At 38.9% G+C, this 21,786-nt stretch overlaps 1 protein-coding gene across 2 annotated transcripts in view; it reads left to right on the top strand.

The window, feature by feature from the left end:
- The window catches only part of NAV3 (neuron navigator 3), a 319,752-nt gene that overhangs the window by 177,875 nt on the left and 120,091 nt on the right, over window positions 1–21,786 (top strand). For both annotated transcript variants that reach the window (XM_053921041.1, XM_045187323.2), the window contains exon 12: window positions 7,846–7,965. In XM_053921041.1, the coding sequence (XP_053777016.1) occupies window positions 7,846–7,965 (120 nt within the window). The remainder of the gene's footprint in view (window positions 1–7,845; window positions 7,966–21,786) is intronic.

The following is a 21,786-nucleotide window of genomic DNA, read 5'->3' on the forward strand; positions in this document are numbered from 1 at the left end:
AGCAACACGAGAATAAAGCAGGTGCTTTCGCTCCTCTGTCTGCCCAGTCTGTCTTCTTCATTCTTTCTTCTCTCCCTTCAAACATCCCTCTCTCTTCTGTCTCTGTTTCTTTAAATGGGGGCTATGTGTGTGTTCACATTTGTATTTACTAGTGGGTGAACATTTACTTATATACATCAATGTACACATGTAGTTATATAATTCATGTAGGTACATATATCTACATACTCATACGCACATATGCAGTTCTCATTATTTATGGCAGTTATATCCTGTAAAGTCACCATAAACCCTGAAGTAGTGAATACTGAATCTTTCCCCTAGGTCATAGCATTTTCATCAATGGATCAATATGTAATCTTGTTTTATGTGTATTTCAGTTGAAAGATACCTTATTTATTATTTAATACGTATTTGTTGATTAATTAACATTGAACTCACCCCAACAGCCGTGTAACTCATGCCTGAGTGAAGTTTATCTAACACATATTTTTCCATAAGACACATCACAGCCTCCTTGCACTTAGGAACACAAGACGACTTCTCAGCACTACACGTGGGGGCCATTTTAAACAGCAAGATCTCCAACAGCAGGCACAAAAATGCGGAAAAGGTAGCTCTAAATAGACTGAAAAGACACTTATTTGAAGTAGGGGAGCTGAGACAAGAAGGCAGAAGATCACCTTGTTCGACCTCAGCTGGAAACGCCCACAAGGGCACCTCACACTTCCGAGCACCCTGAGCACGGCCGGGAGTGGGCGTTGCAGGGCTGCAGGTGCTGCTTTGGCGGCTACAGACTTGGGCAGGAGGCAGACTCGCAAGTATGGAATTTGAGAATAATGAGGACTGACTGGGTTTATTTATACACACGGCAAATGCTTCCCAGGTAAAGGGGAAGTGTATCTGGGGAGCAGTTTAAACCAGACATCGAGGGACATTTACCATACAATGTGTGAGTAATTCCCAAAGGCTCACACAAATACAATTTGAGCTGAAAGTTCAGAATACGAAGAAAGCACTAAGTCCTGGCGTGAGTTAGAAAGGAGTGAATAAGGAAACATTTTAATTCTGGTCCTTGATTTAAATAGCTAGAGAGGAGAGAACTATATTAAGAGAAAACTTGTAAGGAAAGTAAAAGAATTGTAGAAGATATTTTATTCAGCAACCTTGACTAAAATATAATTTTCAAAGCAGAGGGATAATTGGATTAGATTACATTCAATTACCTTTCCTTAACTGAGGTGCACAGAACCTGCATATTTAAAGACAAGATCTGAGAGATGGAGACTGTTGTGGCAGGCCTCACCATCGAGCTATGTGGAATGGGCACCATATAGCCTTTCATAGACTGAGGCGGACGGTCGGTAATTCTGCTGTATCCAACCAGGTTTCCAATGTCACCCTGGGCATTAATATTCAACAGGCAGATGGCAAAGAGAGGAAGAGCCATCGTGTAAGAATACTCCCTATATACCAGGCCTGGAAGTGGTGCATGTGACTTCTACCCACACCCCCTTATCCAGAGTAACTACAAAGCCACATCTCACTGTAATCCAGGGCACGGAAAATGGGTCAGCTGGGTGCCCAGGAGGAAGAGGAAATCGCTTTGATAAGTGCTGGCTAGTCTCCACTCGATTCACTAAAGAGAAAAAAAGCGGTATACCCATTGTCCTTCCTACTTATTTCATGCCTTAATGGAAACCCAGCTCAGACTTCTGTTCTCCATTTTTGTTCTTTATCAGTCTTTCAAATGAATTCTTGGAGAAGTCAACAAGTGAGTCCATTTAAATATGAATCCAGATGCTTTCATGTGGATTCACATGCTTTTCAGTGGTCCGCATGTTTTCTGCTGACCAGCGGCCATTCATATTCCGTATCTAAATAATCTAAGCACAAAGTAACATGAATCCCTTATGAAAACTTCCTCTGGTGATTTTTACCATTTTCTGTTTTCCGTGATAGAGTGTAGGATGCTGAAATTTAAACAATGACTCGAGAGTTCTGTTCCCTGGGTGGAAGGTGACTAGAGGTGGTCAGCAGGTGATATGGCTGGTCTCAGCTCATGCGTCATGCGTGACTAGTGGGCATTGTGTGGGGACACCCAGGACGTGCTGTACATCACTGCTCGTCAGGTGATGCAGCGTGTCACTGGTGGCATCCTGGGGAATCTCGGTCTAGAATCAAAAGCTATAGAGATGAGAGAGCTAGAGACTTCACAGGGGAAATTTAATGTAATGATGTTTTCCTTAATGAAGAAAAAAGGGCACAAAAATGTCTGCACTATAATTCTTGAAAAAATTGAGTCACAAAGTTAACTTCTTGTTCCCAGTTCTTCAAAGTATGGTTTAGTGATTAAATGGAGAAAGGGCTCACGGGACAGTGATACACGAAAATATTCAATTTAGGATTTTTTCCTCATGTAACCACAGGAATGTCATGAAATAAAAGGAATGGAGCTTCATTTTTTTCATGTACTTTAGGCAGAACTCAGAAAATTAATCAGCATTCAGAGAGTTCAAAGTTTCTTGAAGCCACGCAAAGGCTTATCTGTTTCTTCTCTTGAAAATTACTTTGAACACGAGGATGTGAATCTGCCAGTAATTAGGAATTAGTCAGGGGAAGGCCTCTTACTTAAAATGAGTCTCTTTGAAAAAAATCTTTACTTGGACCCAAAAAAGGCACACTTTGGAATATTGGGGGAAAAGTTACATATTTTAATTGGGTGAAAGTTGAAATTATCAGCAGGTGTCACAGTGATAAATAGGCCAAGAAAATAACCTAAAATTCTACTTTAAGTCACATGGCCCAAACACAAAGAAATTTAATTCTGCGGGATGAAATTTTTTTTAAGGTTTTTTAAATTTTGTTTCTCCCTTGCCCCTCCCTCCCCTGCCCTTTGGTAGGCTTGGCGATGACTGAAGGGTGCGTACATAACCTTGGGAGGGGCAGGGTTACCTGAGCTGGTTACGAGGACTTGCATGGTGAACCACAATTCCTAATTCTAATGCTTCTACTAATTTTATAGGAGCTCTTTTTAGTGAATGGAGAAACTCTAGTGGAGAAGTAGCTGGTGATTCTAGCCAATGGTTACAAAGCACTTACTACATGCTAGACAATGCTCTATGCCTTTTAAGTTTAAGTTACTTTAGGTAAAACTCAGAAAATTAGTTAATCTGCATTCTGAGAATTCAACATTTCTTGAAGCATGCAATGCTGGACTTGAAACTGAGCAAGTCTGGCTGCAGTCTGAACCCCCAGCCTTCCCGCTGACCCCGTGAGACTGTCCGCGTGTCTCCTGTACACGCTTCTCTCCAAGGAGTTGGTGGGGTTTTTTTGTTTTTTGTTTTTTGCAAACAAATGTAGCAGAGCTTTATAGCAATCGTTCATTATTAATGTAGTTTTCTTAGCTAGTGCATTTGATCTAGGGGATAATTCTTAATATTATCTGTTTGTTGAAAGTGCTGAACTGGAGTTCTTTGAGATTAAAACAAAATAAAACATGCAAAGACTTCAGATGCCCCATGTGTACACGTCACTAAAAAATAGCTCATTGTAAACATAAAATAAAAAATAAAAAATAGCTCATTGTAACACACAATGGGTAATGTGAGATATTGAATGTGGAAACATAGAATTCTAGGAATATACGGTGGAAACATAGGTTTGGAATCTTCCCAGATTCCCACAAAAACAGACAAAGCAACTAGTTAGCAAAATGAAAAAATCATGATTACTCTTTACACAAACACAAAAAGATGATGACAAAGAATCATCTCAAACCCAGAGTATAAGCAATTAGGGACAAACAGCCAGGGGCCAAAGGACCAGCATGGTCTCGGCGTGTTTGTGAGAAGTTGCAGAGGGTAGCAGTGGGGCATCTGATAATGCTGAAAACAGGAGAACCCAAGAACAGCCAACAGAAACTGAGGAGAAGGCACACAGGGAAGATCTAAAGGCAGCTGCTGAAGCTTGGAGCGGTTTTGACCGCTTGACCAGCTGGGAACAGTAAGGGTTGAAGTTCATGTCTGAGGGAATGGAGCAGTCCAGTTCCTATGAATTTGTTAAACTGCCCAGCTACAGCTCCCTCTCAGGGCAGTGTCCGGAACTGAGCAGAGCATGGCTTACAGCAAAAAGGCAGTCCGCACAAAAGTGGGAGATGGGAACACAGAAAAAAATGTCAAAAAGCGAATTACCATACTTTTAAATGCTACACAAAAATAATAGAAGCAGTTACTGTGTAAAATCAGGTTTTTAAATCAAATTTATTTTATTTAGAAAAATTAATTTCACATAAAAATAATCAAGAGAAAATATCTGTATGAAAGAAACCTCATATGCAACACATATAACTAATAATGGATTAGTATCAGCGAAGGAAGAAAAACAAACCAACAAAACAAAACATAGAATCTAATAGTAAAATAAGCAAAAGACATAAACAGACATTTCAAAGATAAAACAAAAAGGGCCCATTACAAAGTAAACATATTATTTACCTGCTTGGTAATCTGGATGGAACTTGAGGATTTTCATCCATTGGCAACTAGAGGTTTGTTCTGAAACTATTTTGAGAACTATTCGTCAGTGACTAGTGCGACTGAATACCTGTCTGTGTGTCTTAGGACCCGGTGATTCTCTCCATAGCTATAGACTTTCCATAAGCGCTAGCCTGCAGGTGCCAGAGAATGTGTGTGCACAGGTGTGCAGCGTTGTTTGCAACAGCAAAGGAGTAAAGACAGCTCAGATGTCCATATTAATGGAGTGCATTGGGAAAGCAGAGCTGCAGGTCTATGAAATGAGTAGTACATCAAAGTAGATAATTTGAAAAAATACAATTTTGAGTGAAGGAAAGTACTCACAAAAAATACATATAGTATGATTCAATTTATTTAAAGTTCAAATCCAAAAGATGCTAAGCAAGGTATATATGTTTAAGGATCCATGCCCGTGTGGTAAAGCCATTAAGAAAAGTACAGGAATCCTTCACACAAAGCCCAGCACAGTGGATTTCTGTGGAGGGGAGATTGGGGATATTATTGGAAGGAGCCTATATGGACATTGAAGAAACAGGGAGTGTTCTGTTTTTGATGCCAGGTAATAGGCATGTGAAAATTGACATTTTTGTTATTTAAATGGATTGTTATACTTTATATATGTGCATAAACATACTTCACTATAAATCTTTCTTTAGAAAGCATGGAGTAGCTATGATGGTAGCATTATATATCTTTATGTTGATATGTTTTTTTCCCATTTCAGTGATTTCAGACAAAACTAGAGCATAGTTATGCAGATTCACAGATTTGAACGGATGCCATCTGGTAACACTTAGGGGTGGAGAGTGACAAGAGTTTTTGCTATCGTTGACGGGCTTATGGGAAACCCACACATCTACGCATAGGAGGCAGTTGGATGTCTCACTCTAGAACAGGGCCTGGAAATGCTGATCTGGAAAACAGGCACCTAAAGGAAATATGCCTTAAGAATGTAAGGTTTGTCTGTGCAGAAGAGAAAGAGAGGTGATAGTGGAAGGAAGGAGGGATTGGAAATGCTTTGTGAGACTATTGGGGTTTTTAATGTGAATTGTTTTATAGCTTATAGAATTTGAACATTAGGCAAAAATTAGCCTAAGACTTGCATAGTTTGAGAGAAATCTTTTTAAAGATTTTACTTATTTGCTTTTAGAGAGAGGAAAAGGGAGGGAGAGAAACATCAATCTATGAGAGATATATCTGTGGTTGCCTCTCACACGTCCCCAACTGGGGACCTGGCCCCAAACCCAAGCAAGTGCCCTGACTGGGAATCGAACCAGCAACCTTTAGGTTCTCAGGCTAGTGCTCAGTCCACTGAACCACATCAGCCAGGGCTGAGGGAATTTATTTTTGTCTTTAACCTTCACAAGTTTCCCTTAAAAGATTTTGTTTGTATCAATCTTCCTTGTAATTATTACATCTTCTTGAACTCATCTTAGCTGATAGTTTTGAAGTTAAGATATAATGTTGTTAAGAAATACTTCTTAAATTTTCAATTATTCTTTCAAAATGATTCCCTAACATTTATAGCTCCCAGATTATAGCATAATTTTTCTAGGGGAACCATGAAATTTATGTTCTTTTAGATTTTTAAATCCTCTAGAAAGAATGAAAAGGATTAATTACCAAAAAAAATTTAAACTGGGAATTTGTTTACTAGTGTGATGCCTGTTTTAATTTTTCAAGTAACAAACTCATAATCAGGAATTCATGATCAAGAAAAGTTAAATACATCAGTACTCCCTATTTAAAGAGTATGTCAGTGTTCTACACACTTTGGAGCCAAAGTCCTCTTTTTGCTTTTTAATTTTGGTGGAAGTAAATTCTTTAGTTATCAAGAAAATTAACAGTATAGAATGCCTTCTAAAGATAATGCATTATGACTTAGTGTTATTGTTTTGTATATAAAGTTCATGTTTCCTTTTCAAATGTATGGGAGAGATTGTGAATAAGTAGTTATTGCCTAGAGGCTTCTCATATTGAGAGCTCTGTGTATTTCTTCTTTAATTGTCATAAAACCTGCCCACTGTAGATTTTATTCTTCCCATTTTCAGGGGAAGAAATGGAGGCACAGTTTATGAGACTTATTCAAAGTCCTTCAACCAGTATTACAGAATATACTAATCATGTAGGTAATAAGCCAATTTTGTAATCCTAGCATAGCAATTTGGTGAATGTTCGCTATGATCGTGATTAAATTTTTTCATTCTGAACAGTGAAATCAACTCGAATTTAAACAAAATGGGCAATGATTATAAAGAAGCAAGGATATCTCCTAGAGCAAAGAGAAAGCTGTGAGGCTGAAACCACGTGGGCAACTGTCTCTGCCTTTTTGTGTGCACCTGTGTCATTGTTTTTACCTTGCTGACCAGCTTTCTCTGAAGCTCTTTGCATCTAGTGAAGACAAATACCCACAACTCCTGGGTTTTCATTGTTAGGGTACAGAAAGAGAAACACGTTGAGTCTTTATCCCAGCTCTCAAGGGAAAAAAATTCAACTGGCCTAGCAGGGGGTATGTGATTAAACACCCTATTCTAATCCTCGTTTGTCAAGCCAGCAGGATTACCTAATAGCAACCTGGCTGAGGACCAGCCCCGTGTGTGGGGGGTGGTCCTGTGACAGGAGGGACCTCGACCCCAGAGACAGGAAACGGGGCAGACAGCGTGGCCCTTTGGTTCAGATAGCAATAGTGGCTAAGCTCACGGTTTCTGGAGCAAACTTTTCAGATCCATTTCTCATTTCTGCCATGACTGGTTGAGTGGCCTTGTGTGAATCCTTAACCTTTTTTGTGCATACTATTTTTTATCTCTGATGTGGCAATAATAATGTCATTACATGTAAACTATTTGAAAAGTTCCTTGCAACATATTAAACATTTAATGCATCTTGGTTATTATTTTATGATAGTGGCCAATTGTAGTCTCTTTTCTATTTAGCAAATAGATGAATCATAGGCCTACTGATGTTCATTACTCCTGTGACCATCAGTGCTTCAGGAATGAAACGATCGTACTTATCGTTGCTAAGAACTGTATGCCTTACAAGTGGGTTCAAAATATTGATGACAAAGGGGGGAAAACAGAAGGTTCTGTAATTGGCTCTAGTTACTTGTTGTATTGAGGAAGATTGATTTTCTAATAAACTTGAACATATTCTGATTTTTCCTACTGAGTATAATGTTTATGTAGAAGAAACTATAATAGAGGATATTTGCATAATTGTTGACAAATGTGAACACAATTTGCTTATTAAGTGCAATTGCCCAGATGAGGCCGTTTAATTTTCTGCTGGTTGATCACACGTTTATTTTCAGGTACATGACAGATGGAGGGCTCAACCTGTATACGAGAAGTCTGAACCGAATGCCAGACACGGTGACTTCCAGGGACACCATTCAGAGAGGTGTTCACGACGTGACAGTGGACGCAGACAGGTAATGGCTTCGTCATCCACATGGTAATGAGGAGCGTACCGAGCAATTTCATAAATGAGATCCTAGGGGTTTTACAGTATAAATGAATTTTATTTTGATACAATAATTATTGTGGAACATTTGAAAAAAACTAAGGTGGTTTGGCTTCAAGACTTCAAGACTTTTAAAACTATATATACTAAAAAAATTGCATTGCTGGTGAGAATATTTAATTTTAGGTTACATGGCAACAAATTTTGATATATGGAAAGCAAAATTATAAATATAGACTTATGTTCTTTACTTGAAAAGAACCCTGGCTGATAAATTCCTTTCAATCTGGTTACCCTCAGATGTACCTGGAGGCTAACGATGTAAAGATTGAAACATAGTTTAAATTATCAGGTATAGTATAGTAAGCTTAATGTTTTTCTTGAGGAGTTTGTTAAAAGCATACAACTCTCACTTTAGGCTAATTTCTGGTTCATAATTGTTTCAAATTGCTTAAAGGTAGGTGTGTGTTTCTGTGTGTCTGTTTCATAGACTAGTTATTATTTTGCTGGAAATGATTCTGTCAATTTTGTTAGCATCACTGCTTTCGAGGATTTTGTTTGTGTAAAATAATGCTGTAAGACATGCTTCTGACATAATTTGCCCCCTCTTCACTCAGAATTTTGACTTGATTGAGTAGGAAGGCTGTACCCATTTCTAGCACTACTATGTATCAATACTGAGTGGTTCTTTAACTCAGCCTTTATGGAGAGGAGGAAAGGTTAAGATTAAATGTAATCAGATTCTGAAATAAGAGCCGTGGATGATTCCTCGTGCATTGTAGTACAGGCAGCTCGAATGGCTAAACAGTGAATTCCGATAGTATTCTTCAGTTTCTCCTCTATCAAATGCTATTGGCACTGGCCGGGTGGCTCAGCTGGTTGGAGTGTCGTCCCATACACCAAAAGGTTGAAGGTTCTGTTTCTGGTCAGGGCACATACCTGGGTTGCGGGTTCAATCCCCAGTCAGGGTGCACAGGGGAGACAACTGATCAATATTTCTCTCTCACATATCTCTCTCTCTTAAATCAATAAACATATCCTCAGGTGAGGATTTTTAAAAAATGCTTCTGATATTTTAACTGCTGGTGGTCAAAGGAACTGTGTTGACTCTCATACCAGTCTTCTAGTCTATATGCCAGGGGTGTGCGTGTGAGAGAGAGAGAGAGAAAGAGAGACAGAGAGAGAGAGGAGCATGTGGTAATAAATGGCTTATGAAAACTTTTGCCACCCCCAGATGCGGATCCCAGCCCATGGGATCCGTGTGTTGTGGCTGAGACGAGACAAATTCACACAGACTACCGAGTCCTGTGGAGGAAAAGGGACAGCGCGGCCACTCTCTCAAGAGGAGTGTGCCTCGACACTTGCCTTGAAAGACTTTTATTGCTTTTCTGGGCCCATTACATTGAGGATGGTCCTCATTTTCTATGCTCAGGTTCACTTTTGGTGGTTACCTTTTACAGAAAACAAAGGAGGGTGTTGCTAATTACATCAAAATGGAAGGATATTTGCAAATGTAAAGGGAAAAGTGGTTGAACCGGTTACACCGTCCTTGGAAGGTTTAGCATAGATTTTAGGAAGTTACTTTATTTTTTTTAAAGATTTTATTTATTTATTTTTAGAAAGAGGGGAAGGGAAGGAGAAAGAGAGGGAATGAAACGTCAATGTGTGGTTGCCACTTATGCCCCCATACTGGGGACGTTACTGTTTTTAGGAAGTCACTTTAAAGGTCTGCAGTAAACATTTGCTGCCTCAATTCAGGGTGAGGGAGTTTCAGCAAGAGCAAGCCTCATAGCGCCCTAGGTGCAATACAGGCCTGATTCCCCACGGGAGAACCTATCCATGGGCGTGGTCCTGTGTGCTGGACCTTGCTCCCCACTGGCCTTTCTGAGTGGGAGCTGGGCCCATGCCACACAGAACAGTCTCCTATAACCCCCACCCCCAAACTCCTCTTCAACCATTTCCCTCCCTGACTCCTTCACTGGCTTCAACCACCCTGGACTTCCTTCTGCTTTGAACTGTTGCTTTCTCTGCTGGGAATGCCCTTTCCTACATTCATGACATTATCGCCTCCATCACAGCGTTTCTGTTGCAGCTTCATGTTACTTTCTCCAAGAAGCGTTTCCAGAGTGGCTGAGACATGTTTCATTTCCAGTCACTTCCTTGGCTATTACCTTATATTGTTTTCTCCAATTTACACATCACTTCTCGAACATAGCATACTCAACTTATTTCCATGTTTATTTTATATCTCCCTCATGGCAACGTAATCCCACGCATGCAGAATTTTTGTCATAGTCAGTGTATGTCAAGCCTTTGACAAATGTCTGTGGAGTGAATGCACACAGGACTGAATACAGGCTCCATTTCATACGGGCTCGCAGCGCCGGCGCGTTTGGTGGAGCCGCAGATGACGCCGGGAAGGAGCCATGGTCCTGAAAACATGCTGTGTAAGAGGGACTGAGTTATGTGGGCAAGTAAAGAGGAAGCAATCCAAAGTGTGGACCACCTGGGGAATCTAATGACCCGCACGTTGTTAGCTGATACTGGAAAACACTGAAGGACAGGAACATTTTGTTAGCTTTGGGGAAATGAGAATATTGTCGCAGAACCTAGGAATTAATACAAAGGGGACTTGTTTTTGAGACAGTGGAGATAACCCTTTGCTCCTGTAAGGTTCCTGATGGGGGCCTGACTGAGGAACCTCAGCCAACAGAGAGACCCAGCTACACGCTAATAAATTGGGATCTTTGCAGGTAGTGGCCTTCAAGTGTGCCACCTGGACCTGCACCAGCAGCGGCACCTGGTTAGGCGTGCACACTCTCTGCTCCATCCGGGGCCTAAGGAGCCCCAACCTGCGGGTGGGGCCCAGCAATCTGAGCTCTAACCAGCCCTCCGGGTCCACAGTCCTAAAATTAATTAGATAGATGCCAGGCCTATGAAAACATAAACACTTAACACAGAAAAAAAGACATTTCAAAGTTTCTTATTTACTTTATTAGCAGTGTTCAGTCAAGGGAAAGAGAATATCAAAGTAACAATGGCACTAATCTTTTTTTTTAAATTTTTATTGTTATTCAGTTACAGTTGTATGCCTTTTCTCCCCATCCCTCCACCCCACCCCAGCTGAACCCACCTCCCTCCCCCACCTCCACCCTCCCTCTTGGTTTTGTCCATGTGTCCTTTATAGTAGTTCCTGTAATCCTCTCTTCCCACTGTCCCCCCCCCCCCGGCTATTGTTAGATTGTTCTTAACTTCAATGTCTCTGGTTATATTTTGTTTGCTTTTTTCTTCTATTGATTATGTTCCAGTTAAAGGTGAGATCATATGGTATTTGTCCCTCACCGCCTGGCTTATTTCACTTAGCATAATGCTCTCCAGTTCCATCCATGCTGTTGCAAAGGGTATAAGCTCCTTCTTTCTCTCTGCTGCGTAGAATTCCATTGTGTAAATATACCATAGTTTTTTGATCCACTCGTTTGCTGATGGGCACTTTGGTTGCTTCCATTACTTGGCTATTGTAAATTGTGCTGCTATGAACATTGGGGTGCACAGGTTCTTCTGGATTGGTGTTTCAGGTTCTTAGGGTATAATCTCAGCAGCGGAATTTCTGGGTCAAAGGGCAGTTCCATTTTTAGTTTTCTGAGGAAATTCCATACTGTTTTCCACAGTGGCCTCACCAGTCTGCATTCCCACCAACAGTGCACTAGGGTTCCCTTTTCTCCGCATCCTCTCCAACATTTGTTTGTGGATTTGTTTATGTTGGCCACTCTGACTGGTGTGAGATGGTACCTCACTGTGGTTTTAATTTGCATCTCTCTGATGGCTAGTGATGCTGAGCATCTTTTCATATGTCTCTGGGCCCTCTGTATGTCTTCCTTGGAGAAGTGTCTGTTCAAGTCCTTTGCCCATTTTTTAATTGGGTTGTTTGTCTTCCTGGAGTGCAGTCGTGTGAGTTCTTTATATATTTTGGAGATCAGGCCCTTGTCTGAGGTATCATTGGCAAATATGTTTTCCCATACAGTTGGTTCTCTTTGTAATTTGGTGCTGTTTTCTTTAGCCCTGCAGAAGCTTTTTATTTTGATGAGGTCCCATTTGTTTATTCTTTCCTTTATGTCCCTTGCTTTAGGGGATGTGTCTGTGAGGATGTTGCTGCGTGGAATGTCTGAGATTTTCCTGCCAATGTTTTCCTCAAGGACTTTTATGGTGTTACAACTTATATTTAAGTCTTTTATCCATCTTGAGTTTATTTTCGTGTATGGCGTAAGTTGGTGATTGAGTTTCATTTTTTTGCATGTAGCTGTCCAGATCTCCCAGCACCATCTGTTGAAGAGGCTGTTTTTGCTCCATTTTATGCTTCTGCCTCCTTTGTCAAATATTAATTGACCATATAGACTTGAGTTTATTTCTGGGCTCTCTGTTCTGTTCCATTGGTCTGTGTGCCTGTTTTTATGCCAGTACCAGGCTGTTTTGATTACGGTGGACAATGGCACTAATCTTAAAAGTAGATCAGCTACTGATACGCTGCACCTGAAATAATTGTCTAAGTTACATTCAGCTTTTGAGATTTATATATTTGTGGAAAGAATTATGTAATTTAAGAAATGCAAAAAGGCACTTTAGTTATTTCTGTATAGTAAACAACAAAAAGATTAGAGTGAGAATCTTACCATGAGCAGAGAAAGGAGTTTCTCCATTATTATACATGAGTCTGAAGTTCCTTTAGAATCCTGTGTTCAGGAAGTGGGTCCAGGTGTATACCTTTTCTAAACGCATAGTCTTAAATATTATATTTGTGTAAGTCCTTCCGTTACTTTAAAACACCTCCTTATGTAGGATGTCGTTTCACAAAATGTCCTTAATTCTGATGTCCATGCCAAGTAAGATGGACGAGGACGGCGACAAGGCACTGCCCCGTGTCAGTTACTCAGAAGAGATCCTGGGAAGTCCTGCAGTTCAGAGTCAAACCTCCTTAACCGTACTTAATCCGGTGCTCTTCCCAGCACAGATGTGTCTATGAAGCTGTTTATGTATTCCTGTAGTATTCTGAGGAATGCTAATTTAGCCCTCATTTCGTGGCTATAATAGCACAAGGACTTGGGTCTTTTACCTCCTACACTTCCAGTTTCCTGCTAACTTAGTGAAGGCCTTTTAAAAATATGAAACACGTTAGTAATTGGTTCATTTTACTATTTGTTAAATGATAAGGCTTGTGGTAATTTACTGATAAGAAAGCTTAAAAGCAAAACACAACAACACTGTTTTGCCAACTTTTCACATTTCCGAGCTGCAAGAGCTGCATCAAGTGGAAGTGCACTTCCATAAGGGCAAGGTAGCCAGCTGGCCGGGACAGCACTGGCCTGAGTTGCTGGTGTTGCTGTCAGGAATGGTGTGTGTTCCCCTTTGATCCCGCTGGTTGAAGTGCAATGGGCAATGGACACCAGCTGACTTCCTCTTCCAGCAAATTGAAATGACTCCAAAGAAAATAGGAGGGCTTTCAGCAGCCAACTGGAGTATGTTTTAAGTATTTTATTACTCAAAGACATTGCAGTTCCTCTACTTTCCATATCAATCCACCACCAACCACATTTCCTTAAGAAAAGAGTAGAGAATGTGGCTATTCCTTGTGGACATGTTGGAGACTCTGCGAACTTTATACATAAACTCATAACAGACAGAATGTGTGGGCTTTATCCACTTGGTTCCGATTATAATGAGGTTAACTGTTATTCACATATACTTAAATGGGTTGTGCTATATTCAAAAGGTAATTTGGAGGGAAAGGTGAGGGATGGTTGTTGTTTTGGCCTTTATTTACTCCTATTATTGTCCTTACACTGACTTCTATGCTAGCATTAATAAATATTTGATTAATAAATATATAATTACCTCCTAATTGCCTGATATCATAATATCACCTTGGGTAAAAATAAAATAAATAATAAAGATAAAAGGCTTTGAGTTTAATGGTCAGAGCGAATAATGTAAACAAAAGATAAAATGATAAATTGACCAAGTCATAATAGATGTATATACAAAGTACCTTAGAAGCACCAGAGGGAAATAAATAGTAATTTCTATGCTAAAGACTTCAACAAGCAGTATGACTTCAATGGGCCCATAGAGAGGGCATAAGACTTTTTGACATGTAGCCTGGAAGAAATCAGAAGGTATCTGGGAGTAAAAGCACAGAAGCATGGAAGAGTTTGGTTTCAAGGATGTTAAAGAAAATAGTAGGGGGATGGTAGTTAAAGCCATAAAAACAGATTTTGTGAGGAACTATTGCTGTAGGGGAAGAGAGAATTCAGTGTAGAATTGGGCTTAATTCTGAACACAGCAAGAAAAAGCGGGGCTTTATAGCCAACAAGCAGAATGTGGGGGTCAGTGGATAGAAAGTTACTAAGAGGACATATCAGGGTAGGGGCTTCTTGCTAAACCGACTCAACAGGAGCTTGGCTGAAGGCAGGCTAGGGCGATCAGCTACTGGGGGTAGAGAATGCGAAATTTGACCAGCGTTGAAGGTGATCAGATATCAAGAGTGGGGATTCTCTCTGAACTAACCCAGCAGGGTTCTTACTAAAACTGGACCTGGAGGCCCAGCAAAGGGACAAGGTCAAAGCTAATGTGATTTTGCTAGTGCCCTGGTAATGTGGAAAAGGATGACAAGAAACAAAATATTTGCAGGGCCATTCTAAAGTTCAACTAATTTTAATTAGTGCTTTTTAAATTTCAAAGCAAGAGCACATGTTATAATCATTGCACTTAAACAGAACTCTTCCACAGCAAATACTGAAAAGGGATGGTGCAAAGACAGGCAGACTGTTGAGGAAGTGACTGAAAAAGTCCAGGTGAAAGATCAGCACCTAACTGAAGAGTGGATAAGAGGACACCATTTCCAGAGGAAGCTGGGTTTGGTCTATGCGTGTTACTCTGCTAAGCTGCTGTAACAAAATATCACAGACTAGCTGGCTTAAATGACAGATATTTATTTTCTCATAATTCTGGAGGCTACAAATCCATGATTACAATGATAGAAATTTTATTTTCTGGTGAGGGCTCTCTTCTTGACTTGTAGTCAACCACCTTCTCACTATGTTCTCACGTGGCTTTTCTTCTGTGCTCCTGCAGGGTCAAAGAGAGAAATAGCTACTGTCTATTTCTCTTTTTACAAGGACACCAGTTGTATTGGAATAGAGCACCACCCTTATGACCACATTTATTCTTAATTACCTCAGTAAAAACTCTGTCTCCAAAGTAAACACACTGGAGGTCAGAGCTTCAACATAAATTTTGGATGGGAGGGGTAGGGAGCGGAATCCAACCCATATCACTGTGTAACTCTCAGGTGGTTTTATTCTTGGAGATATTTCAGCCACTGTATAAGTACTAGATTAAAATAGTGAGTATATATGTCATATGCACATTACAAGCTCAAATCCTACAGGAATCAGGAAGATCACATAAAATGAACGAAGCAGAAGAGAGATGGTAAACATGACCTCTCCAGAGGGCGAGGTCGCCCTGGGGTCCAGAGGTTGCTTCCTGTGGAAGTGTGCCAATGTGGAGAGGAGGGCTGAGGACCGCCAGACCATTGGAGTTTCCAAGTGATGTCAAGAGTCTGGCCTTTTGTGAGAAATCTCCTAATTTTAAAATATTGTCAACTGTCTTAATAGAACTATGAGCTCAATAGACAAACATACAAATTTCTTCAATGGCGAATAATCTAAGAAATCACAGAGAATCCTATATACAGTAAGACACAACGAACATTCTCCTGTATGGTCACGAAAATCTCCTGGGTCCCGTAAAGTTTCCCACACAGGTAGGCTCGTGGTGGTACCTGCTGTAGAGAATGAGAGTGCACCAGTATGAGAAGCGGGCCCACGAGGTGTAAAACTATCTGAGCACATTTCCAAGTTTTTAGTGCAAGACAGGACAAATCTAAGGTCCATTTTCCAGCCACAGCATCCCTCAGTGGAGTTGGCCTCAGGCCCGTCACGGCAGTAAGTAATTAATTTTGTTTAAACAGCTATGTGAATCAACATTGAAGGCTAAGCACATATTTATAGCTGTAATGTAGTGTGAGAAAACAAGCCCTAAGAATAAACCCTTGACATTTAAAAAGTAAATAAAGGAAGCGTAGCCATTGGAAAGACAAAGAAATCAGCTCTAACACAATGTGAAGAAACAAATAGCGTTAACTGCTAACTTTGAGGTGGAGAGAAGAGGAAATAAGCAACAATGTCAAATTCCATGGACAAGTGCAGTTAGGTGAAGAAGACTCATGCCAAAAAGTAAAAAAGAGTAATATGAAGTTTAGCATTTTAAAGTTAGAAGTCTCCTGGATGATTAAGCAAGGTACAAGCCACAGCCTGAATTACTAAAATAGAATGGTCATAGACGTCAAAATTCGGTCATTGGGATGATGTATCTAGGTGGTCATTAACACGATGACATAATGAGTCTTAAAGCAGAGGGACCGGAAGCTCCAGATACCAAATTCTGTATTAAATATGAACAGAATTATAAAAAATGTAGTAACAAAGATACCTTTTTAGGTCTATTCTGGATTGTCTATTACATTGTTCTGTAATTACATTCCTAAATATAGCAAAAGTTGATTTCAATTATAAACTACTCAACTTTACTACTGATATTTTAATTGATTTTTTAATTTTTAATTATGACCTTTTGAAAACATTAGAGTGCAATGCATCATAGAAATTATTATTTTTGTATTGTAATAACTGACAGATTGGTTTGATTTGCGATACTCCAAGATACTACAATCCAGATGCTGAAGTCACAGCTGAGGAAGGAGTTTGCAAAAAACCCTAAGGAACTGCCGTGATCTTACCTGCCTCTCAGGTTACCAGTCATTGCAACTCTGACTACAGTAGGGGAAGCCTCGGCCCAAACATCTCCTCAGACTGAATCCCTTGATAGGGTTGGGGAGAGAGACTTTTCCTCCGCCCTCTTAGGGTTAGTGTTTGGGGATGTGCAAATTACACTGACAAAAGACAGATTATTAGGAAAAAAGACAGATTTTTAAATTCACGTATGTTTGTTCGCAGAAAATGTGACTCAAGGAGCTGGTTAGAATTTGGGGCTCATCGTAATAGGGGAAGGAGAGTGGGAGAAGGGCATTCATGGGAAAGCAAATGCCTTCTGGGAAAGACAAGTGGTCCCTTAGAGGGAGAGATGGGAGCCATGGCGGTCGTGAGATAATGTCTGTTGAGGTGATGTCTTGTCCCCACGTCTTGACTCTGGTGAAAGGAGGCAATCTTCTTTGGTTGTAAAATTCACAAGGAGCGGGTATGTGATGGTAGAATTCTTTGGCGATGCTCTGCCTTTAGGCAGATACAGGAGTTTAGAAAACAAAAACTTAAAAAGGCCCAACTCTTCACAGTGGTATATTTTGGATCCCTTCACCCTACATCTACTGTTGTTATCAACGTAGAAAATTTCACCGAGTCCATAAAGAGAACCATGACAAATTCTTACAAAGTCAGCTGGGGAGTCAATTCTGAGGGAGGCAGGTCTTTCATATTTCCATGACTTCACCAAATAGAGAAGCGAAGGCAACAGAGATTCTCCTAAGCCACCAAGAAGATATCTCCAGGGTTTAGATTCACGATGCTTGCCACTAGTCTGTGTACACTCTAATAATGTATTCCATTCTGTGCTGATTTGTTCCAGCGTAATCACAGAATAAGTATATTGCCACATCTTAAGTATTTCCTTCATTAGCTTACTGGCTTTCCATAGTAATTAAAAGCAAACACAAGAAAGATTAATAGGCTGAGATGGAAATAGGTAAAATAAAGATGATTATTTCATTTCACAATCAAATGGCCTGAATTTTTTTCTCCCTCATTTCTTTACTTTAAGTACACAGGCACGCAAAAACTGGGGAAGTAGAAAATGCTTCAGTTGCCTTCTCACTCTCCCCTGGCACCTGCTCACCAACACAGGCTTGGGAACTGAGGCTGAACTTTGTCCCAGTTCTCAGAATTAACTGACCTCATTGTAAATAATCTTATTAACTTCCAATAGTTTTAAGTAATACCTCTCATAGAATGAATTCACAGTGAAGACATCTGTTGAGAGCCTACTCTCTGCCACGCACTATGCTCAATCCTGTGGCCCTTCCACTCAGAGGTCTTAATTAAGACATTAGAGTAGGAATTGTTAGAGCCTAAAAAAAAAAATGAGGCCCAAAGAATTCATGGGTAGTACAAGTAGCACAAGTTGTGGATATTCTTGGTTGGGATACCTTTTAATATCTTTTAAAACATATATACAGGTGGCGCTAAGGTCTAGCACCTCCCTTTAAGATTGCTCCTGATGTTAAATTTGACCAGAGCTAAACTTTACCATTTTAGAAGTGATCTCCCTATAGAGGAGATGGTTCTCAGCTCTCTTATTGTGCAGTATTTTTACGGTATCTCCTTCCAAAACAATTTACTAATGAATCTTATGAAAATGATGATGATGATGATGATGATGATGATGGAGTCAAGGCAGTTACAATAAAAATAACTATAGTCACTATCAATAATGAGGACAGAGTATGTGTACACAGCATACCATAGTATTTAAATACATTATTTTATTTTCTCTTTAAAACAGCCCTATGAAGTGGGTCTTATTCCTGACATTTTGTGAGACAAAGAATTCTTTGACCAACTGCCTTGCCCATAGACTCTTTGCTAATAATTGGCAGGATTTGAATTCAGTTCCTGCGCTCTTACTATTTTTCATAAAATTATTAATTCAGATAATGTTTTTTTTTATAATGGTATATGCCATTTTCTGATTTTTAGAGTTATTTCATTTTTCTATTTTGGTTAAACATACATGTAAAATATGAAGAGAATTTTTTATTCAACTTCATCAATGTTGATGATTATGTTTCTTCGGTAGGTAATCATATTCTAGTTCTGCTGCAGATCGCCAATAAACCTAAAAACACAATTAACGGAACAATGTTTTCACATTCATTAGAGCTTCTAAAAGGTTGGTTAAATTGTTAATACCAGTAAAGCAATCTAACAGTATTTTGTTCTTTTATATATATAAATCTAGCAGAGTCTGAAATTTTTCTGTTGAAATACCTTCTAGCAGCCTCAAGGAAATCATAGAAAAATGGAAAGAGGTGAAGTATGTTCAGCTTATATACAGAAAAATACTAAAAGAGTACTTAGATGAACAGAAAAGCATTTTGGGCCTTTTATATTAAATGGTTTTTTTCCACAAAGAGAAATAAAACTGGAGAGATTGTGTCAGCTAATTGTTTAATTTGATTTAAGATGTTACATCTATACATGAAACATTTGGTTTTTTCCCTGCAAGAACTAAAGGTGAATTTTTTTAAATAGGCTAACAAATGGGGTGAGACATTCAAACTGGAATAATTGAATTGAAGGCTTCCAGCTGACAGCTGATGAATTCTGCATCTTCTTCACTCTAGCTACATGGAGTGGGTGGCATAGACTTATTTGAATCCTATGTGCTCCATTTATATTCTTTTTTTCTTGCTTGACTTAATTTGTCTTTCAGACGGTTAAATTATTTGTATGAGCTGGATTATTTTATGCATTAACAGAGCTTCCATATGTTTTTTCCGATAAGTTGCAAATGAAAGTGTATTCGTTACAAATCAGTGCTTATTTTCTGAATTAACATTATCTTGTTATTATAAAACTTTTCTGTGATTATGGAAGAACATCTACAGAATAAATAAAAGTATAGAGAAGAATCTAAAAATGATCCATAAATCTCCCATCCCCCAAACAACCGGTGATTATTGCTTTGACGTTTTTCCTCCCCGGCTTGCTTACGGGCGCTCATTAAACAGCTTGGGTTATACCATCTACGCGTACTGCCCTGCTTCCTTCTCTTAACTGACATACTGAACAATCACATAGTATCAAATATTATTTTACATTATGAATTTTAATGATTTTATGTTATTCCACCACATGAAAAAATTATATATAAGGAGGTTGTTTAATCAACCATTACATTTAAGAAATTCATCAAGTTTCTGATTTTATTGGCAAAGTCATTAGCAGAATTTTCCTGATCTGGTTATAGACTATGTCCATGTGTTTGTTTTCTAAAACACCCCAGAAATTTGAATGAACTGGGAGAATGCCTCACATATATTCATGTGCATATTTGTTTATATGCACGTGTGTGTGTATGTGTATATGTATGTGTATATATATGTATATGTGTATACTACACACATGTGCACATTTGGAATTTAAGTTTTCTGTGTAAATCTCATTTCTTAAGATTAACTTATCATTTAGCTTTAATTTTAGATTTTTTATTTCAAGTGTACATTTATGGTTTTATATAAACTGTTACAATTCATGAGTTTGTCATAATTTTCAAGTATCTTGTCAGCCAAATTTTCCTGCTGATAAATAGATGGTAAAAATTATTGACTGAAACTTGGCTGCTTCTTCAAACTTAGTATCAAGAGGTGCTCTATTTCTTGCAGATCAAAAACCCTATCATTTGTTTCTTTAAAAGTAGATTCTATTCTGATTCCAGAGAGTTTGTACAAGTGATGTCCAAGTATTTACTACATAAAAATAAAAGTGATTATAATAGTAATAGTTTCCTCACTAGTTCCAGGCATTTATTTACATTTTGGGAGATGGTAATATACTTCTTTCAGTCACTAATAGAAAAAAAAGACAAAAAAAATCAGTAAAGGTATAGAAGATTTAAACCCCAATAAGAAACCTTTCCTAATAGACCCATGTAGAACACCAGAACCAAGAATAGCGGAATTTGCACTCTTTTCGAGTACCCACTTGGGTATTTACAAAAAGACTATATGGAGGGCCATGAAGTAAGTCCCAACAAATTTCAAAGGACTTAAATCCTACAAAGTAGGGTTTTTTTTTTTTAACCACACTGCAATTAAGCTAGAAATCATTAACAAAAAAAGATAGACAATCACTCTGTGTTTAGAAATTAGGATATATACTTCTAAATAATATTTAGGTAAAAGAAATCACAATAGAAATTATAAAATATTTTGAACTGAATGATAATAACACTACATATTAAAATTCATGGGATGTGGTTGAAAACCATGCTTAGAGGAAAAATTTTTAAGCAAATTTTATTTTTCAAATTTTTATTTATTGGTTGAGTTTAGAGAGAAGGGAGAGAGAAACATGGATTTGTTGTTACACCTATTTATGCATTCATTGTTTGATTCTTTTTTTTTAACTGAATGGTGAGCTCTGCAGCTGTGGAGTCTTATTTTTTCAGTTCTAATTTTATTTTTTAAGTATATTTTATTGATTATGCTATTATATTTTTCCCAATTTTTTCTCCCCCTTTTCCCCCTTCTGCCCTACACCACCCAGCCCTCCAGCATTCCCCACCCCCCTTAGTTCATGTCCATGGTTTGTACGTGTAAATTCTTTGGCTTCTCTGTTTCCTATACTATTCTTAACTCCCCCCCCCCCGTCTATTTTGTACCTACCATTTATGCTTCTTATTCCCTGAACCTCCCCGTACCCCATTCTTCCCCTCCCCCTTCCCACTGATAACCCTCCATGTGATCACCATTTCTCTGGTTCTGTTCCTAATCTAGTTGTTTGCTTAGTTTGTTTTCGTTTTTGTTTTTAGGTTCAGTTGTTGTTAGTTGTGAGTTTGTTGTCATTTTGCTGTTCATATTTTTTATCTTCTTTTTCTTAGATAAGCCCCTTTAACATTTCATATAATAAGGGCTTGGTGATGATTATACTAAATTTGAAGA

This window comes from Desmodus rotundus, chromosome 3 (genome assembly GCF_022682495.2).
Source record: "Desmodus rotundus isolate HL8 chromosome 3, HLdesRot8A.1, whole genome shotgun sequence".
Classification (NCBI taxonomy): Eukaryota; Metazoa; Chordata; class Mammalia; order Chiroptera; family Phyllostomidae; genus Desmodus; species Desmodus rotundus.